Source organism: Prionailurus viverrinus, chromosome A2, assembly GCF_022837055.1.
Source record: "Prionailurus viverrinus isolate Anna chromosome A2, UM_Priviv_1.0, whole genome shotgun sequence".
Classification (NCBI taxonomy): Eukaryota; Metazoa; Chordata; class Mammalia; order Carnivora; family Felidae; genus Prionailurus; species Prionailurus viverrinus.
Genome location: NC_062562.1, coordinates 91,425,323 through 91,446,476, shown reverse-complemented (window position 1 = coordinate 91,446,476; position 21,154 = coordinate 91,425,323). Strand labels below are relative to the sequence as shown.

General features: G+C 37.5%; 1 protein-coding gene across 5 annotated transcripts in view; it reads right to left on the bottom strand.

Moving 5' to 3' along the window:
• DMTF1 (cyclin D binding myb like transcription factor 1) overlaps nt 1-21,154 on the bottom strand; it is a 45,205-nt gene that overhangs the window by 1,478 nt on the left and 22,573 nt on the right. For all 5 annotated transcript variants that reach the window (XM_047827792.1, XM_047827820.1, XM_047827802.1 and 2 more), the window contains 10 exons: nt 16,318-16,475; nt 15,153-15,185; nt 14,140-14,249; nt 10,217-10,445; nt 8,615-8,766; nt 7,105-7,314; nt 4,465-4,550; nt 1,709-1,864; nt 826-1,200; nt 88-235 (listed from right to left, as the gene is read on the bottom strand). In XM_047827792.1, the coding sequence (XP_047683748.1) occupies nt 88-235; nt 826-1,200; nt 1,709-1,864; nt 4,465-4,550; nt 7,105-7,314; nt 8,615-8,766; nt 10,217-10,445; nt 14,140-14,249; nt 15,153-15,185; nt 16,318-16,475 (1,657 nt within the window). The remainder of the gene's footprint in view (nt 1-87; nt 236-825; nt 1,201-1,708; nt 1,865-4,464; nt 4,551-7,104; nt 7,315-8,614; nt 8,767-10,216; nt 10,446-14,139; nt 14,250-15,152; nt 15,186-16,317; nt 16,476-21,154) is intronic.

Below are 21,154 nucleotides of genomic sequence, written 5' to 3'. Positions count from 1 at the left end.
TTGGATCAAGACTAAAACAACAGAACTAAGGAGCCTGACTTTCCCCTTAAGATGTAGCAGGCACAGGATGCAGTTCTATTATAGTACCTGTTAGCGTCGTCAAAGGCAAGACCGATTCGGTATCGATAACGTCAGATGCCTGGATAAAGCCATGTGGTGAAGGAACAATAAGTATTGTTTCATCGTCAATGGTTGTCTGATCAACTTGTTCTTCTATGGTAGGAGACTCGAGGTCCTAAACAATAGCAATTCAAAAAAATCAGATTCTGACTTCTTTGTCAGTTTTAAGATCCCTAACACATTTAGGTTTAAAAGGACTTAAATTCAAACACTGTCCCATATTTTATAAAGCAAAGAAAAATGAAGGCTTAAAATGGACAAAAGTAATGACCCCCTATTCTCTTAAATATTGACAAAACAGAACCTAAAAGAAGCAATTCAGTTACAGGTTCCCTGAATGTAGAAGAAACAAATGCTGTTACACTGGGGTCAGTAAGGTGGTTAAGCTGAACCACCAGGACCTATTATTAACCACCCTCCTGAAAATGATTCCATAGGTTTTCAACAAACAATTCTCAGTCTCCTGGAAGGATAGGGGGGAAAGGTTTTAGTGAAGCACAGTGCTAAGAGCAATACTGCTGTCTGACGGATACTTGTGAGGTCACAGGTAGGGGTTTGCACTTGATTTTGTGTCTAGAGAAAAAAGGAAGGTATTGGAGGATGTATGACCTTTACTTCCCCCAGATCATTTTTAGGCTCTTTAAAAACTGCAGGTTTGAGGCTCAAGGCAGGAACCCAGAGCCTGTTTCCCTGGCTGCAACTTACCTCAGTAACGTAAGCACGGGCTAAAGGAGAAGACGACTCCTCTTGTTTAAGGTCGGTGTCAGAGATTTCTTCTGTTCTGACCATAACACTATCCATCAGTTCTGTGCTATTTTGGTTACTGAATTTGGATACATGAGCATCATTAAATGATGGCTCTACAGTTATCTTAGGCTGATGAATTTCATCGGGGAAAGTGTCTGCTTCTAGGGCATCTGGAGGCTCAGGAAAATCAGATGAGTGAATATCACTATCTACCGTCAGTTCTGCTTGGGACATGGAAGAAGTGATGTCCTCTGTGGCAACAGTCTGGATGATGACTCTTGGTGTGTGACACTGTACTGTGACATTGTCACTTGTGTTCAACAAATGTTCTGGCTATAAAATGTTAAAGAAAAACAATGGTAAAGTGAAAAAGGACCTACCAGACTCGTGTTACAGACAAAAAATACCATCTACAGATGGTACCCTACTGTCCCTTCCCCACCCCTCCCCTTTCCCCTCTGGAATGGTTGAATTCTTACACTATTTTTCTAAAACCCCTGTCAATCTCCTGTAAGGACAGCCATGAAATGAGGGTTATATCCCAATGAAGGCAGAGTGATGGTGTAAAACCTTGTTCCCAAGGCAACGGTGGTAGGAAACATTGTTTAAATAAATGGACGACATTAGTTCTGGTTCTTAAACTTTCTGTCAACAAATCTGTTCCCTAACAAGTACTTGGATACTTGAAGGGAATACATAATCGATTTTTCTCCCGGAGATACATTATTTTTGAAGGCACATGGGTTTCATCATAGTATTAAAAATAAAAGCCATTTGGTGACACTTATCAGTTTAGCCAGTCTAGAGAAAGTAGAAAAATCAAGGAACGAAGGTAACATACGGATAGAGCATGGACAATGATCTGTTCAGGAGAAGCAGGAGCAGCAGCTGTCAGGGTTACTGTGGGACTGGCTGTCAGAGTTAGGGGAAGGCCTTGGCTTGAGCTTGTTTGAAGTAGGTATGTGCCTGGAGTGCCAGTGGGCTGTAAATGGAAAGACTAAGGGAAAAAAATGAAGATCAATACAGGTGCAAGAACACGGAGTAAGTACGCTTATGTACACTCATAAGTCTAGCTTTACATCCAAAACAGGGACTTCAGTTTAGCCACACACGTATTTCCCCGTCCTGAAGGTGCCATCAAGTAACAAAATGAAGGCTATAATATTCTTGACTTGTCCCAAGTCCTTAGTTGTTCTGGAGATTTACCAGAGAGACCAGGTCAAGCCCTGATCCTGCTCTTCACTCCCATGTATGTCTATGATCTGGTCTTAGCTATTTATTTCAAGGCACCAAGAATGGCTGCCTAAGCCACTGTGTCCAGTGCAATAACCTACCTGCACAATCTTCCTTTACCACATATAAAACTGGCAATCTCCGCCCCCCCCAACCCCCCACTTTTTTAAAGTTTCACATTTTTGAAAAGGTACTACAGCAGAGTTGACCTGGACAGATTTTTTTCATAGTATAAGAAGAAATGTACATGGATAGCAATTCAAAATCTGAATGAAAAAGAAAATTCCTATTTGAAAAGCTGGTTAACTGATAATATGTTTATCTCTGGAGATTTTTTTTTTTAAATAAAACTAACAAAACTAGTCAACATCAAGTCTTTCACAGCCATAGGTTTCTACAGAATAATTTCAGTTTGCTTTATCCTTCCTCCCCCACCCCAACAGGAAAGTATTTGCATTTGAAAGACAGGGTGACATTGAAGTCCTAGAGCCTGTGGTCTTGTGTACTTGAGTCACAACAACTCTTCTGGGTACTAATTCAATGAATCTAGGTTTCCTTATTGGCAAAGGGGGCATAATCACTAACCCCCAGGGAAGGGGTTGTGAGCATTACAAATTATTACAAAAGAGTGTCTGGCACACGGGGGCTCAATTTCTTTCCTCCCTCTTCATAGAGGTAAAAGCTGATCTTTTAATAAATACAACCTTTAGTAAATTACATGTGGTCAGGCAGGACAGTAAATATTACATATATGCATTTTATTTAATACACTTAAATTCACATAATCAGTTTTTTGAAGCTGAAGCACTATTATCATCCTCTTTTACTAAATTAGGACAGAAGTTTCTAAATACTTGATCGTAACCCAAGTTAAAACCTGGACACATACTCTAAATGTATGTGTATTTATTACTTTGGCCAGGGGCAGGAAGGGAGTTGGCAAAGGTTATCCACCTGTGATAAACACATTCCTGTTTTGGAGACCACAGGATTAAGAAGTGGAAGCTTAGGTTAAGTAAGTTGCTAGTAAAAGTTCCAAAATTGTTCTAAAAGAGAACTTCTTGCTGTGTTGGCCATCCTTATGAGATTTGGCTGTGCAGAGGATAAATTCTTGCACTAATACCTCATAATTTAAATACTATCTACTTTCTATATTCTTCCTGAAAAATGAGCTAATTTTGGGCATTACCCATTTTAGTAAACAGAACAAGAACAAGGACTTAAAATTTTTCTATCACACCCAAAAGAAAAACCCATTCAAATTAGCAATCATGGCCCATTGCTCCCCAAAACCTCTTAGGAAACCTCATAATAGGCATTAATCTACTTTTTTTTTTGTCTCTACAGATTTGCCTATTTTAGACATTTCAAAGAAACAGGAGTCAAACACTTTACAGTATTTTGCATCTCATTTCACTTAGCAAAATGTCTTCAAGGTTCATCCCAGGGACATGTTATCAGTACTTCCTTTGTTCCTTTTTATTGCTGAATAATTGTGTGGCTATAGCACATTTTAATTACCCATTCATTGGGATGGACATGTGCATTGTTTCCACTTTTTGGTTATTATGGATACAAACATTCATGTTCAAGTTTATGCAAACGCGCTTTCATTTCAAGAGAAATGAATATATATTGGATTAGAATTGGTGGCTCAGATGTTAACTATATTGTTTTACCTTTTTAGGAACTGCAAGATTCTTTTGCAAAGGGGCTAGTACGGTATTTACTGAGAGTACTGTGAAATAATTCATTCCACAAACCTTTTCTCAGATAACCAGTATAAACTTTTTGGTTGCACATGGTGTCTGTTTAGCACTCTACCCAGGGGCACCAGGATGGCTCAGTCGGTTGAGCATCCGACTTTGGCTCAGGTCATCACCTCACGGTTTGTGTGTTCAAGCCCTACATCGGGCTCTGGGCTGACAGCGCAGATCCTGCTTGGGATTCTCTCTCACCTTTTGCCCCTCCCCCACTCACGCTTTCTCTCTCAAAATAAATAAATCAACTTAAAAATACTTTAAAAATTAAAAACAATAAAAAATTTAAAAATTATTAAAATGGCAAATTAAAAAAAGGACTCCATACAAATCCATAGCATGCACCCTACTCATTAAGCACTGTCACTTTCATATATTATTATTGGCTTATATACAGGTGAAAAAAAAAGACTGAAGTTAATTATAAAAGTGAAAGTCTGATTTATGTCCTCTTAACCATCTGGTCTCAAAAACACGGACATAGTTGTACGTAATGCCATTCATGGTAATTTTTGTTTCTTTTGTTCATGTGATAACAGTGTAAAACCAGTAATTTTTTTAATGCATAAAATGGCCAATATCTATTTTGTGCAGTGTTACTCACTGGAAGAATCTCAAATGTCTGTAGTGTTCCACTGTTTAGTGTTATTGTTTCCGAGTCAACAGTAGCGGCAGGGGACTCCGTTGAAGCTATGGTGAGAACAAGGACAAAATAAATAAAAGACATATTCTCATACTGAATAATTTGCATGGAAACCTGAAGTCATTTAATCTTATGAGAGAAGAAATCTAATGGATTTACCTGGGATGGCATAGATCAGGGTTGGCAAACCACGGCTCATACCCAAATCCAGCCCATTACCAGTTTTTGTAAATAAAATATTAGAGGAGCAGGGCCACACCTGTTTGTTTTCTATGGTTGCTTTTGCACTACAAGGACAGAGATGACTAGCTGTGATACAGTACCTGTTAACCCCTGGTATTAATCACAAAATATTTCTAGTATTAAGAAGTAAGAGGAAGACACTAAGGCTAACTTACAAAGCAAGAGAAAGTGGATAAAAAAAATAAATTTTCCCTGGATATTCTGGTAAGCAGTACAGATGACTGGAACAGTAGTCCCCAAACACGAGGCTTTAGTTCTAGCAACATTACTTCTGAGAATGTAAACCTGAGCAAGTAACTTAATTTGAACTTAACTTATTAATGTTTAGAGATTTTGGCTGTCCTTCCTACATCATGGGAGTTGTTGGGAGGACCAAAAACATGAAATATAAGAGAGTACTATTTCAGAATACCACATATGGGAGACTGAACAGCTCATTAGAGATCACATCATATAATCTCCTTATAGATGTGTCAATTGAGGCTTTATTTAAACTTGGGCAGTGTTGGTTATACCTGATCAAGGTTATTAGGAACTATAACTAGAAGACATGTTATTTCTTGGTGCTTTCAATTGTACCTGCAGATAAATCCATGTGAAAAAAAGATTTGGAATCGGCTTTTAATCTGTAGTTTTTACTACAACTATAATACATCTCAGTGAGAAAGGAAGAGACCCTTTTCAAAATAAATGCACTTGATTTATGTTATTTCTCTATTAGATGGATTCTTAAGATCATACCTAGAATAATTTAAAGTGATTCCCAATAAATAACCTAAGTCATGGGTAAACAAACTATGGGCAGGGACAGATGTGGCCCAAAGCGAAGAATGGTTTTTACATTTTTACAGCATTGTTTAAAAACAAACCAGAATATTCCACAAAGACCTATGTGGGCTCCAGACCCTACCATGTTTATATTTACTATTCTGGCTTAAAGTGTAACAATCCCTGACTCCTAACACAAAGGAAAAAACAATCCTGAGATTTTAGCCTGAATGCAAACAGTAACTGATGTGTTGTAAAACTCTTACTGTACTCACATTTCTTGCTGAAAGAAAATTATTCTACATATATTTAAAAAAAAAAGCCATCTTGTAAATATTAGGGAACCAATTCTAAAATGTCTGTATTGCCAGTAACTATAGTCATTCCAATGTCCAAGGAAAGTTCTACCAGTCTCTGCACAATCTATAGCCAACAGTAGCTCTCATATTTGTGGCAGACCAGTAATTTCAGTTGCTTTGCAATTCTTCATACTATAAAGGAAAATAAACAGGGCTAACGAATTTTTTCATGCCTTTATATTACATTGGTGGAAAGCTAATGCAAATAACCAAACTTAAACTAGGACTGTAAGACAGGCATGATTAAAAAACCAAGGTAACTTTGACAGTCACTGGATACAGGAGGTGTTACTACCACCAATAGATAGCTCAGTGATTCTCAAAATGGGATCATAGGGTACATTTGAAACCCTGTAGGGTGTTTTTATATTTTGCCATAATGATTAGAAAGTATTACTGGCATTCTGTGGGTGAGGTCAAGGGACAAGGAGCATCTTGCAATGTGTAGGACAGCCCTGGTAACAATGAATTGTCCCACTCAAAATGCCAATAATCCCCTGAGAATGACACACAGCAATTGGTATACTCTCGGCAACGACCTTGCCATAGGCATAGCATTTAGGGAGAGAAAAGAAATGAGGTGAACGTGAATAATAATATGGTTCTGAGAATTTTATTTTCATTCTTTTTCTGTTACTCTGTCATGGAAAAAAGGGCAGAAATATCAACCTGGTTTAGATCTCAGGAAATAAGTTTCCCTCCCTATACCAACTGTTGGTTTCTCATAATCTCCTTAAGCACAAAAAATGTCAGAGGCTAAGGAAAAGAAGGGTAAACACAACAGTTCCCACAGGAAACTGGCTCTTTACTTCCTGCAGAAAGTCTTTAATCTCATCAAAACCATTTCTTCTACATATGGCCTCAAGTCCACCCCCAATCCGTGTGCCTTCTGGTGAATTACTACAAATGATGTGCCACCTTGTGAAGTTTATTTCCTTACTAAACTGACTAGAGTTCAGGTAGTGTTTTATTAATCATTCTTTGTAACATCTAAAAGAAAGGATTTCAAATGGTTTATGAAGGCTGGGCAGTTGGTTATCAGTCCTTCCTGTCACACTCAACTTTTGTGCAAATATTGAGCTAATAAACATAAAACGCCTTGGACTGCCTTTGTCAACTTGTACAAATTTCTATCCACATTCTAGAAGAATGAAGGGTATTAGATGGTAAAGCCATTAACAAATTGTATAGGTCCCATAATGGCAAGGGGTCTTGAGTAATCAACACTTACAGACATGGGTGATCTGGACCGGAATCTGCAAGGCTGCCACGGGGCTTGGAGACATGGCTGTGCTGTCTTCCAAGCGGGCGACTCTGATCTGGACATGCTGTACACTGGAATTGGAATTACTGTTTGGAACTCCAGATCCTGATTTATTCTCCAAAAGCGTTGGGTTGTTTTTTTGGTTCTCATGTAACTGTTTAAGACCTTTTATTAAGACTGAAGGGAGATGGGTAGACAAAAAGAACATTGATTCTCCGACAGACCACCATCTAAGCAGCAAGGGAGGTGGGGGTAAGGAGGGAAAGTATTTGGAATAAATAATTGTATACTGCATGTGAGATCTCAGCAAAATAGTAATAAAAATATTTTAAGGCTACAACCTGTCTGGAAATTTGTGGAAACACTATCCATCACAAGAAATTAAAAAAAATTCATAGTATTATTCTTGTCAACCAAGATGCATTAGAAAAAACACAAAACCCTGTGTGGAACATGAAAATAAGACCTCTTCAATGTCCTAAGGCTTCAGGATAAAATTCTTATTACTTAAGAAGAATATTGTTAATGCAAAGTAGCTTATTTTCTTTTCAAAATGAATACTGTACACCCTCCAACCCCCTCCAGGACTCAAGGACACTTAACTCACACCTCCAGAGTAGCAGCTCATCTTTAGCAAACAGTACTCTGCAACCACCTTGAATTCTTGTACAGGAAAGCAAAATCTACACTTGTCACCCTCCACTAGTCATGATAAACTCTGCAAGCCCTTTCAGGTGATAGTAAAATCTGGGTGGGTTCATGTCACATTAGTATTCACTCACTCTTCTGGGTTTAACACCTGATTTATAAATTTATAACTATGTGTTAAAAAAAATATATATTTTCATCAAGCCAGAGTTCTTCAGAATATAATTTTCCTTTGGAAAAATGGGAAGTTGGAGAACTATACCAAGGGGAATGAATTTGATGACCTTAATTAAACAGACTGTACGACTTAGATGCACACCCTACGTGCAAAGCAGGCAATGAAGAGCCAAACGTGCTCTGCCTCATTTTAAGCAAACCCAAGTTAATATCTCTAGATTTAGATAACAAACGAATTACAATTTAGTCTTTGTACTATAAAACCACTAAGGAATTTCTCTAAATGACAAACCCAGTTAAGATATTTGAAATTATTCAACACATAAAAGTTGATTTAAACCTAAGTTTTCAAAAATACATCTTTGTACACAATATCTAAAATCAATTTCTTCTTCACAGTTTATATGAGAACAAGAATGTATTGTCAATTGTGTATATTTTCATCTCAGCTGCTTTAGGAATTACAAATCACATCAACTCTTCTCAAGGGAAGAAAAGACAGTTGCCCCCAAAAATAGGGCAGAGGTTTAAATGAAGTTCTGCCATGATTCAGATCTCTAGCTGAGGCAAAGAACTTCTAACCTCTAAGTAAGTCCTGAGGAGTAAAAATGGTAAGACTTGGGAAGGACTTAAGAATCAAATAATACATTACCAGGAAACGAAACATCCTTATGATTTGCAATTTGCCTTTTGATGGTCCACCATTTACTTCGAAGCCACTGTGGTGAACGGACACTGCTCCATCCCTCTGCTAACAGATCCCAGTTTATGTCATTTTCATCGGCTACATCAAGCTCTGCTATCCTACAGGTTAAAACAACCATTTGTTACATGTTATTTATTTCTCTGTAAGAAACCTCCTCTGACTACACGTGATGGCAATGGCAATAAAGGGAATGTCAACTTATGTTGGAGATGCTTTGTTAAGGTGTATGGGAAGGAAGGGATTCCAGGAGTGCACACTGCTTCTAGAGCTGAGAGCTATGAAATCCCACCAGCAAGAGCCTTTTGTTAATGGTGCAACTGATGGGCCCGAGTGTAAATGGTGACAACCAGATGAAACACTGTAAAGGAAAGGGAGTAGCTAAAGGTTATTAGAACAGGATAAGAGCAGGTTTAGTTGTATAGTGTTCTGCAATGTTTTATAGTGTGTTAGAGCAAGTTATTTCCTACATCTGAGCTTTTCCGTTTCTATACTAAAAATGTTTAGAAATGAGCTATTTGTAGATGACTATTTGCAAAAAGTGTATTAAAAACAAAATCCTAAATAAAATGTTGAAAAAACAAAAACAATGCTCCAGCAACAACCAAAACATTAACAACCATTCTAATAGCACAACTAAATTTTGGGGTATGAACGGTCTACTTGTTTTCTAGCTTCAACTGTCATGATGATTTTGATTTTCAGGAGAGAGTAGCTTCTATTACTTCAAGGTCTCAAACATTTTCTTGCTGGTATTTTTGCCCATTTGGGCCACTGATTCTTAATGGTTAAAACGACTAATTTAAAAAAGAAGCTTATGGGGCGCCTGGGTGGCACAGTCGGTTAAGCGTCCGACTTCAGCCAGGTCACGATCTCGCAGTCCGTGAGTTCGAGCCCCGCGTCGGGCTCTGGGCTGATGGCTCAGAGCCTGGAGCCTGTTTCCGATTCTGTGTCTCCCTCTCTCTCTGCCCCTCCCCCGTTCATGCTCTGTCTCTCTCTGTCCCAAAAATAAATAAAAAACGTTGAAAAAAAAAATTTTAAAAAAGAAGCTTAGGATTATCTCCTAGCTATGTTTGGATACGTGTGAAATGGAAGTATCTAATTCGGCCCAGTATGAAGGTGTGGGGTAACTGTAGTTGAACCCCCTTCTTGGCAATCCAAACAGCCCAAGAGTGAAGGGCATGGAGACTGAACAGCCCTCTTCCCCTTGACACGGTCTCCCTCTGCTAGGAGTGAGGCACATTGCTGGGACGGTGGCAAGCTGCAGGGCCACCGCCTGTGCCATACCTGTTCTGTGGATAGAGAGGACTTCAGTCTCTACGCCTTCAATCTGCTACTTTGCACGAGCACTAAATCCACTAAAAAGGAACACAAAACAAAAAAAGCTCAATATGAAATACATAGGATCTGAAGGATCCTCTATGGATCCTTTCTCTATGGAAAGGATGCTTTTCAGACATTAGGCATCTAGGGAGACCCAAAGAGGAAAATCCATCAAGATACCTAGAGCCATTAAGCAGCTTTTGTTATTAAAAGATCTAGGACACGAACCTGAGGATGAGATTGATTTCATCTTCCTTGGTCCATTCAGTACCTCCACTTTGTTTCCAGTTCAGGTAGTTGAGCCATTTAGAGCGACACTGCTTTTCTGAGCGGGTCCCCACTCGTTCTGCCACAGCTGCCCAAGACACGCCCTGTGTCACTATGTCACCAGGCTCAGTGCTTGTCAATTCATGAACCACCTCTGCAAGTCTCTTTTCCTCTTCTTCTGTCCACTTCCCTAAAAGAAGGAAATCATCTAGACTACTACTGCTACCTTTTTTTTCCAAATCAGATTCAGCCCTGTATTTCCAAGGACTGATGGGAAGTACACAGTAACACCCAAAGTATTTCTGAATGACCCGGGGGTGGGAAACTGCACACATCCACTAAGACAGTTGTTTTACTAGCCTATAGTAGCCCAGTAAGGTTCTTGGTATCAAAGAAAATACAGAGTCTTGTAGAAAACAATGACCGACTCTTAAAGGAAAGAAAAACTACCCAATATATACCTAGAAAGAATTCTGTACTGTCAAGTTGCATTAATTGTAAGTAGGGAAGAGCTTCACGAATGGCATGATGGACAAAGAAACACACAATTTTTACTTAGTATCACCTAAGATTCCTGCTTTGCAGAAATGTAGTAAGCCAACAGAGATCCTTCATTACAGTAATGAATGGTGTAACTCCTATGGGCTTCCGCCCATTTTAGTAAAAATGAAAACTAGGTTTACATGATCTCCTTTCCCCCCATCCCAACTCCAAGAAACTGTGATAAAAGAGAAGTCTGAGACTGGCACTCACACATGATTTTACTCAAGGCTTTCCTGAAGCCATAAACCAGTAATAACACCAAATGATTCTCTTTGGTCTTTTCTTAAGGATCAAGCAGAAAAACAGGAAAAGAAGAGAAACTTTTTACCCCTCCCACTTCTGTTTCCATTTTGTTATTAGTAACTAAAAATATCTAGAAAATTTCAAAAGTGCCACTATGCCTGCTTCAGGGATTCCATTCATTCAACAAATATTTACTGAACATCTATTATGTGCTAGGCATAGTTCTGGATACCACATACTCAAGGCAAAATCCTGCTCTCCTACTTTAGCATGAGTGTCTCATAGGGTGGTACAAAAAAAGAGAAGTCATGATCAGAAATACTATGTAGCAACATGAAAAGCAAACAGGCGAATCAATCCCTCAGACTGGCAATCAGGAAATGGCAGTGTTTTTCCATTATTATGCTAACAAAAGGGGTTCTGCTCTCAGAATGTCCTACATAAAACGCTAGGGTCCCATCCTAAATCTAAAGCTCCTATTCCAGCTTCATTCATTAAGCTGTCATTCACAGAATAACAAGAGTTAGTGGAATTTCTGTTCTCACTGTCTTGCAGGTCATAGTGCTGGTGGAATGGTTACTCAGAAAATATTCTTAATTCCATTTTAGCAGGATAGGGAGGTGAAAACAGAAAATATATACACTGAAAGCTTAACTTGATAACTATTTTTTTTTTTAATTCAAAGAATGAGCACAGAGTGTGGATCCTTCAGAGAATTTTGGGGCTAAAAGGGAACAATGAGATCATTCTAACCTCTTTCTTTTACAGAGGAAACTGAGGCTCAGAAAGATTGAGTGAGAGTGGCAAAGTCTAAATACTGTTGTTGATCACAAAGGTTAGGTTTAACAGTGTCATCTGTTAAAAGTTAAAAAGGCATTTGTGGTCTGGGGGTTGAAACAACAGTCGCAAGTTTTTTTTCTATGGAAAAATATACTTATTTGTTTGAAATAAGCAAAAGAGAGCCACACCTTTGGAATATAACTTCTTAAGTTGTGATCTGCCTGAACTAAAGTGTTTTATAAACCTGAGTTGATAAGCTTGTTAATGTAAGCTCCACAGTTAGATGGGCTTAAATTAAAACAAACTCCTGTATGTAAGCCTTAATGATAAATACTTTTCACAACCGGAGCAGTTATGAGTTGCTACAAAAAGGAAACATGGTACATACCTAAAACTTCTGAAAAGTGACATGTGTCCCTGTGAACAGTGTCATCTCACACAAAAGAAAAATGAAGGATTACTTAGGTCTATAAAACTTGATGAAAAAGCAAGACTAGAAAATAAAATCTGAATTAAAATTGTGGTAGGGTCCCCTCCCTAAGGAAAGAAAAGGAAAAAAAAAACCCTCAAGGCAAGCTTGCTATTTGCTTACTTGACAACATCCCTCAAGACCTTGTAAAATGAGATCACTTAACATCAGACCACATGTTTGTGTGTTACCATATATGGGAGATGACGTAAAAAAATACATAGAAAACTACACCACGTGGCGTTCGGGGCTCAGTTCTTTGGGTACGAACCCAACTGAGCGGTGCCAGCAGGAATAAAGTTGCTTCCTGGAAAGAAAAGCCTCGGTGTTACGACTCTCTGTTCGAGAATCCTGCTACATTACTGGGGTGCTCATCTGGGATTCAGACAGTGCATTTCCACCTCCTTTGCCACCAGGGCTGCAAACCTCGGGGTGCCGGGAGAGGCAGCCTCACCTGGTGCCAGCAGACCACTTGATCCACGGGAGACCAGCCCTCCTGGCACACCGGGGCAACAACCCCCGTAGGTGCTCATGGAACCCAAGAGGCCCAGGAACCAGCTCAGGGATGCCCATCAGCCTTCTAAGAACCCAGGTTCGTTTTGGCAGACCTGCCCGTAAGAGGCAGAAGGGGAGCCTGATCACCTCCCAGAGGTCCACTAGTAGTTCCACAAGGGACGAGGAACGAAGCTGCAACACTAAGATGTTGTTGCTGGGCAGCAGGTTGGAGTCGCCGTGTGACTGTGTATGGGGACTTGTGTCTCCTTCATTTCCTTGGTCAACGACTATAGTTCGAGCCAACTGTCTCTGGTTATTCTACCTCAGGACGGGGACTCGAGGGAATATTCCCAAGCAGCTGCCAAAACTCCTTTTGTTTCGGGGAAATTCCCTGTCTTCTCAGGACTGACATGGACTGTCTCGTTCCACTGGTGGCAAACAAAACAAAAGAAACCTGGAGTCAGCTCCTCTGTCTGAGCTGCCAAGATTTAAAACTGGAAATTCTCTTCTCTGCCTTCCGCTGGCACCTGTCTCTTCTGCCTTCCCTTCCCCGCTCCTGTTTCTGCACCACCTGGGGGGCGGCTGGCACAACTGGCTCCTCAATGCCTCAGGCACCATCAACTCCTCCTCCCACCCTAGATGTCCAGGAACAAAGACCACCGATGTCAGATTTCCCCACCAACGTTGCAGGTAAAAATTAACCAAGGGGAACAAATTGTCTTACGTGGACTCAAGTAAAATGTATTCAGTGTTTAAGCTAATTTAAGTTTGTTGGTTTGAGATAGATGTTTATCAACATTAAAAAAACCTTTTATTCTACCTTGATTTGCTGAGGGTCAAATAAGCTCATGTTATCTCTGTTCCAATTTGTTAACAAAAGGATGACTTAAAGTGACAGTTAATTTTGTCGTCTCTTAAATTTTCATGGGTAATTGTTAAGATAGCTTTCAGTCTTTGGTAACCTAAAACGTTAATGTTTTACTTGCATGATAAACTAAGATTGAATTCATTGGATATCTAACAAGGTAAGAGGCTAAAGCACTAATTACTAGATGTAGGTTTGTGCTTCTGACTTGTGGCAAAAAACCCAAAAAACCTAAGGATCTTTGGAACTGGTGAAAACATGCTTTTTGCTTAATGGATTTATAAGCTTGCCATCTAAAAAAAAAATTCTGATGTAACAGAGAGTTCACAATTGGTTACTAGTTTTCACTGGAGACTAAGGTTTCTAAGAGTTAAATTCCTGCTACAAAGTGAATGACAAATTTCTTCCCAGGGCAGAAGACAGGGCATATGTGAAAGGCCAGGAAGCGCCAATGGAGACCAGAGAAGCCAGCGGGGGCGCTCACAGTACCTGTGTTGCAAGTATCCTTCATCAGTCGGCACCGATCTTTGACGGAAGACGCGCTTCTTCCTAGCGCCGCCCCTATTGTTGCCCAGTCATTGCCATGCTTTATCCGGAGCCTAAAACAAGAGTCTGCCAATCAGCATTTGGTTCAACTGTTTTCTCCCTTTTAATTTCATCATTTATTCTTCATTCTTCTTCTTCCCATTTGAGTGGTTTGGAAGTTGTGGGCAGCAATACTTTGAGAGCCAAAGTTTGAAAGTGTGGCCTTTTTTTGGGGTCCACAGTTGTCTGTGGGTGAAAAAAAAACAGGCAGCAATTGCCTTTTTCCTGGGTCAGAGAAGAAATAAGTAACTTGGATATGTGTTCAAAAAAGACCAAATTTCCCCTCAGGTTACTGACAATCTCCCAGGCAATCCCCAGATTGTTCCCTTTTGAGTACTCCTAACAAGCTCTTCTCAGTCATCTGAAAAAGTTTCACAAGGTGCTATCATTATAACAAGGACCAGCTTTCAATTTTCACCATGATCCATACAATCCATTTACCCATACTTTATGGCCCTGCTCAACGAAGCAAAATTATTTTTCCTGTGAAATAGCCTTTATAAGGTAGAGTCCGCCCAGATATTAAGTAAAACATTTGCTAAGTCATCATTTTAAACACAGAGTAGCACAACCCTGGTTTTAATTCCGTATGTAAGTTCCTGAGGTCCAGTCTTCAGGCCACCAAGAATGGCCATCTAGTCTCTTCTGTAACCCTTATCAGTGGTCTGCCACACATTTCATTCGGCAGCTCACAACAGGAGACTAAATTTATGGGCATTTATGGGCATACTCTGCACGTATGGATCTGAAAAGTTCTTTTTTACGGTCTCATGCTTAACAGCAGGATTAAATATACCAGTCTACTAAAACTCTCTTGACATTTTCAAAATAAAAGTTTTAAACACAAAGATATTTTTTTAGAAAGGTAAAACCCAACTATCAGAATTAATGAAAAGGAAAAAAATTGTTAAACTTACTCCTTGAGCTTTTCAATTTCTTCAGGTGTATATCTAGAAATTTAAACAAATTTTTAAAAAGATGAATTAAAACAAAGAATGCTAAACAACCTTGATAAAAATCAGATTTTCACTTAGGGAGCCAAATGGTAAGTCACTTAGCATAATGATAATATTTTTAAAGTGACTAATTTCAAGGTAAATGACTGAAAATTAAAACTAATGCTTCTATTTTTTTTGCAAAAAAAAAAAACTTTTAGCTGTAACAAAAGTAATTAATGTATATTTTTCTCTAGGAAAATTCAACATTTAAAACATATTTGCTCCTATTCTGTTTAACTTTCCCTTTATTTCAAAACTGGTTTCAGGTCCTCTGATAGTTATTCCGAAAGACTTATGCATGACATTATAAACCAGAGCCAAGATGCAAATCTATGGTGAATTCTCACAAGGCACTGAAAAATTTAAAATTCTCTTCATTTCCACTACCCATGCATGGACATCTGCCATACTCTTGCTTTAATGTAAAGGCTCTTTTTCTTTAGTTGGGCAAGTAATCAAAACAGCCATTGCAATTTCTTTTTAAAAGCAGTATCTAATAAGCTGTCCTATGACTACCTAAAATTTCCAAAGAGAAATTATAAATATGTTAGTAACACTATATAATCATTGAGTTGAAAAAAAGATGCCTTCCCATAAATGTTGCCTATAACAGAAATCCATGCATTGTATTCAGAAATTTAGTTATTTTTCCACTCTGGTTTTATTAAAAAAAAAAAAAAAAAGTCACTAACCTAGGAAATGCTATACTATAAAAAAAAAAATTGAATAAGAACAATGTTACTGATGAATTGAGGTTTTTCCACACTTCCTAAATCTTTAACCACTATAATACATTTTATTATAACGTTACTTTATTACAAAGCAGAGTTTGACGCATGAAGACAGCTAAGTCTAAAATCTGACATATATAAGGGGATTTAGATTCAAGTTTCTAGGAGCCCTTGTTAAAATGAGGTTTCCATATTTATAACATGGAAATGGAGAGAAAAAATATTAACACAACAAACTAATCATAGCTGTCTCCAATTAAAGTTTTAATCATAACTATACTTTAAAAAATGAAAGCTCCTTAAGGTATTTCCCCTAATTACATGAAAACATGCAGCATTACAAGTTTTCATACTTTCCCACATGGTTTCTGTCATCATACATGCGAAGCACTCTTCTATAAACTGCAAACAAAGGCCGGTTCAGACCCCATGCTATAGTCCTGTAGAAATCTTTTCTTTCGTCTTTTGACATCTCAAAGATGATTTCTGTAGCATCTTTTATTCCGCGTGCCTAAATGGGTTACATTTCTTTGATTTAGGGATTTCTGATAAAATGCATATGGATATACTATGCTTTTTAAAAGTTGTTTCTTTTATGTTCAAGATCACCAATGGCATTTAGAAAAATAATGCATTGTTAATTCATTAATAAGTCAAATATAAACTTTAGAATGTTTCAAGAGATAATAAAGTGATACTTTAATGTTCCAAAAAGAAACTGTATAAAATTCAGTAAAGTTGTGTCAACCCCTTTTAAAACAGAAAAATATTAAAATCTAAAGTAGAAAATCATAACAAAATTAATGGAATGAGGAATCAAGTAACAGAAATGACAAGCAATGCTAAAAAATGCTTCTTTCAAAAGACCCATTAAGACTAACAAAATATGAAAAGATAAACTTACAGCAAAACTAAAAGACAAAACCATACTGGAAATGAAAAACATGGGGCCTAAATAGAAATGCTACAGAGAGTAGAGAACTAAACATTATGAAAATTCTATGGCAATAAATTTGAAAACTTACATAAAATGAACAAACTCCTAGAAAAATTAAACTTACCAAAATAGACTCAGGAAGAGAAAGAAAATCTAGTAAGCATAGACCATCAAGAACATTTAATAAGTTATTAATAATTTTCTCACAATGGAAACACCAGGCCCACATGGCTTTATAGGTAAATCCTACCAAACAATCAAGATAATTTTGATTTTTAAGCTATTCTAGGGTATAGAAAAACAGGCGGGACACTTCTTCATTCTCTTTATTAGGCTGACATAACCTCAATAACAAAACCAGACAAGGACAGTTTCAGAAAAGATTTTTCAGGTAAGCTCATTCGTTAACATAGATCCTCTAAGTCCTTAAAGTATTTTAGCACAATGAACCCAACAATGTATAAAAAGGTTAATAATCAATGCAAAAAGTGAGCTTATTCCAGGAATACAAATTTGTGTTAATTTCAGAAAAAATTAATTATTAATTATAAGATTTATGGAAAAAATATAAATATAAATATCAAGTTTGGTTTTGCTGACAATTTGATAAAAGAAAATATTTAGCAAGGCTGCCGCTTACGAAATCAATATATAAAGTCATTTATTTGCGTTTCTATAGAAAGTTCGTAACAAAGTTTACAAGTTCTCATTTACAGTAACATCAAAATTAAAAGCAATAGGACTAAATCTTAGGCAAGTTACCCAAGTCCTTCATGGAGGAAAACAAACTATCAAAAGGCATTAAAGAGGAATTCACTACAATGGAGGGCTATACGACGTTCTCAGTAGCAAGATGAAATACTATAAAGATGTGAATTCCCCTCAAACTGATGCACAGATTCAATGCAGTCCCCCCAACAAATCCCAACAGTTTCCATTCTCTGCAACCTGATTCTAAATTTATAAAGGAAGAGCAAAGAGCCAAAACTAGCCAAGACATTCATAAAGAGACTTGTCCCACATTTATCTATACTTGTGCAGGTATCAACAAACAGAACCTGGGAACATATTAGAAAACCTAGAAACAAATGTGTGGAAACTAGATCTGGGACAGAATGGACATTGTACATTGGGAAAAGACTGATATTCCATAATGATGCCAGGACAACTGCCATCCATACAAAATAAAACAAAAAACCCCAACAACAGTGAAATCCTATCTCACAGCTATGGGAAAAAAAATCAGTATGAAAGGCAAAACTAAAACTTTTATGTCCTTGAAGCAGAGGAGGAGTACCTTAAACAACCATGCAAAATATAAAGGTAAAAATGATTATTTTTATATTGAAAATTAAGAATCTTTTTTCATCATATGAACCCTAGGGAGAAGGAAATGCTAGGCCACTGAATTAGGACAAGATATCTACAATACAAATGAACAAAAAAACCATTAGTAACCAGCATACATTAAGAATGTCTAGGGGCACTTGGGTGGCTCAGTCAGTTAAGCACCTGACTCTTGATTTTGGCTCAGGCCATGATCTCAGGGCTTGGGGAGATGGAGCCCCACATCAGGCTATGCGCTGAGAGCATGGAGCCTGCTTAGGATTGTATTTCTTTTCTTTGTCCCTCGCATATGCGTGCTCGCTCGCTCTAAATAAATAAATAAATAAATAGTCTAGAAAATGAAAAAGAACCCTATGGAAAAACTGACAGAAAATACAAATAGGAATTTCAAAAAGGAAACACTAAAAATGGCTACTAAGCATATATAAAAGTATGTAATCAGAGAAATACAAATTAAATCCATAATAAAATACCACTCACACCCATCAGATTTTTACATATTAATAGCAAAAAACCTAAAAAGACCCTAAATGACCACTGACTGCACCTGGGTAGGTATTTATCCTAGCATAATGAAATACAGCTAAAAAAATCAACAGGGAATGGATCACAAAATCACAACAAACAACAGAAATCAGTTAACACTCAGGATAAATCTATTTACATAAATTTCAAAAAGAAGTAAAATTATACTGATATGCATTATATACATTCTTTTGAATATGTAAAATTTCAGAGTAAAAAGTCTCTAAATTTTTTTAAATTAATTTTCTTTTTAAAGTAATCTTACACCCAACATGCACTTCAAACTCACGACTACAAGATCAAAAGAGTGACACACTCTACTGACTGAGCCAGCCAGGAACCCCAAGTTTCTAAATTCTAGAATTGAAATTTTTCTTACGCAGTTTCAATTACGCAAATAATTAGGCCTAATATTTATAAGCCTAAGTATATGAAAGGCAATGTGTTGCAGGATGACCATACAGTGAGATGGAAAGATTTTCTTTTTCTTCTGCTGGTTTTTTTTTTTCCCCAAACTTGTGACAGTTACTTTCATTTATCTGACATCTAATTAATTGGTTTAAAAATGGCACCACAATGTTCTTAAACAGCAGCACATAATAAAAACCATGGTCAAATATCAAACAAATTATCTTTTCCCAAGATCAGTACATCTTTGTGGACATTTCCTATCTCTGCCAATCCATTCATTATTCTCCCAGTTATCCAAAAATAAAACATTCTGAAGTTATCCCAACCCCTCATTTTCCCTCTTCCCCAACATCCAGTCACCAGGTTTCCTTAGAGATTACCTGCTTATCTGCCCTTTCCCTGAAAATTCTTCTCCCACCACCATAGTTTAAAGTCCTCACTACTCTCATCTGGTCAACTGAAATGGTCATCTAAAAGCTCTCAAATTTCAGTCACATTCCCACCCTTTAATCCCTGGAAGCCATCTACTCCAATCCCCTAGACAAGAAACCAGCGTAATTCCCAAAGTTCAATGTTGTTACTGTTCGTCATTGCCTTATCTAAACCTGCAACATTTTTCCAGGTTTTTCCATTTTAACTAAAGTGTATGTGACCAGTGGACAACTTTAATACACTTCTAGATACATTTTCAATGGTCACTTCACTTGTGTTTCTCTTAAAAACAAACAAAAAACCCCAAAAAACTAGTTTGCTAGGAATAATCTTTACCCATTAACAAAGAAATGAAGTGTTTCACTCTTTACAGTTCATAAAGCTTAGCTTGGGAAGAGTACAGCTTAAAATTAAGCTTTACAATGTGGATATTCTAGGCAGCAAATGTATTTATAATAGTGAAAAATAATATAAACCACCTAAGGATCAAACGATAGAATGGTTAAATAGATACTGTATTCCTCCCATTCCCAAACAGTGCTAATGGTCTATATTTCAAACATGCACTAACTCCTTTACAGGAATGGTCAGCAAATCTCTGGAAACATTTCCTTGAGAAGAGCACAGATCTACTCCACCAATTCCTCACTTAACTAAGTTACCAGTTTTTCTCATTTTCCTATAGGAAAGAGTTCTAATTTTTTGGACTGGATTTCAAAGTCAAGTTTCCAGAGGCTAATTAACTCAGTTCAAGTTAAAAGGGCTAATTCAACGTGCTCTGGGTTTCATTTCTGATTCCTTGCTACTCAGCATTTACTCATGCTGTTCCCTCCAGCCCTATTCCAGTCTAAGTTCTATTTCTTAAAGATTCTGCTCAAATCCTTGATCTTCCAAGTATTTTCCCTAACTGTCCCAAACCCTAAAAATACACTCTTCCTTCTCTGATTTCATGCAGAATTTATCACTCACATGGTACAAACCCTTGTGTTGGTCTTCACCTGCTTTCAACACTCCCAAATGAACTGCTGGCTTTTCAAACACCAGTACCATGTGTTATAGGAATTCCTATCTCCAGTGCCTCAAAAATACTGTGTTCGAGAGACATTTACTGAAGAGGATGACTTAGCTAACATATAAGCCTCAACAGGAAAATGAACTAAATTATCCATTTTTTTAAAAAAGGGAGGACTGTCATGTCAGAAATTCACTCAAAGAAGAAGATGTGTATCTTAAGCTTTAGACAATACAAGCTTAAACTCTTAATTATTAGGTTGCTTGAAAAGACAGGGCTTTAGGGTTTTGAGAAGCTGTGAGGATTTTGTCTAAACTTTTGGTATTAACTAAAGCAGTAAAACTATTTTAAACTAAGAATTCAAAATTTGTTTAAAAACATACCATAATCATACACCTTACAATTATTAAGCCAAGACACATATTAGCCAATCATCCATTATAAAAATTATGGAAAAGCTCCTAATAAGTACATACAATATGATGCTTTGATAATTTTGCAACTGGAAATGAAAAAAATTAGTGAA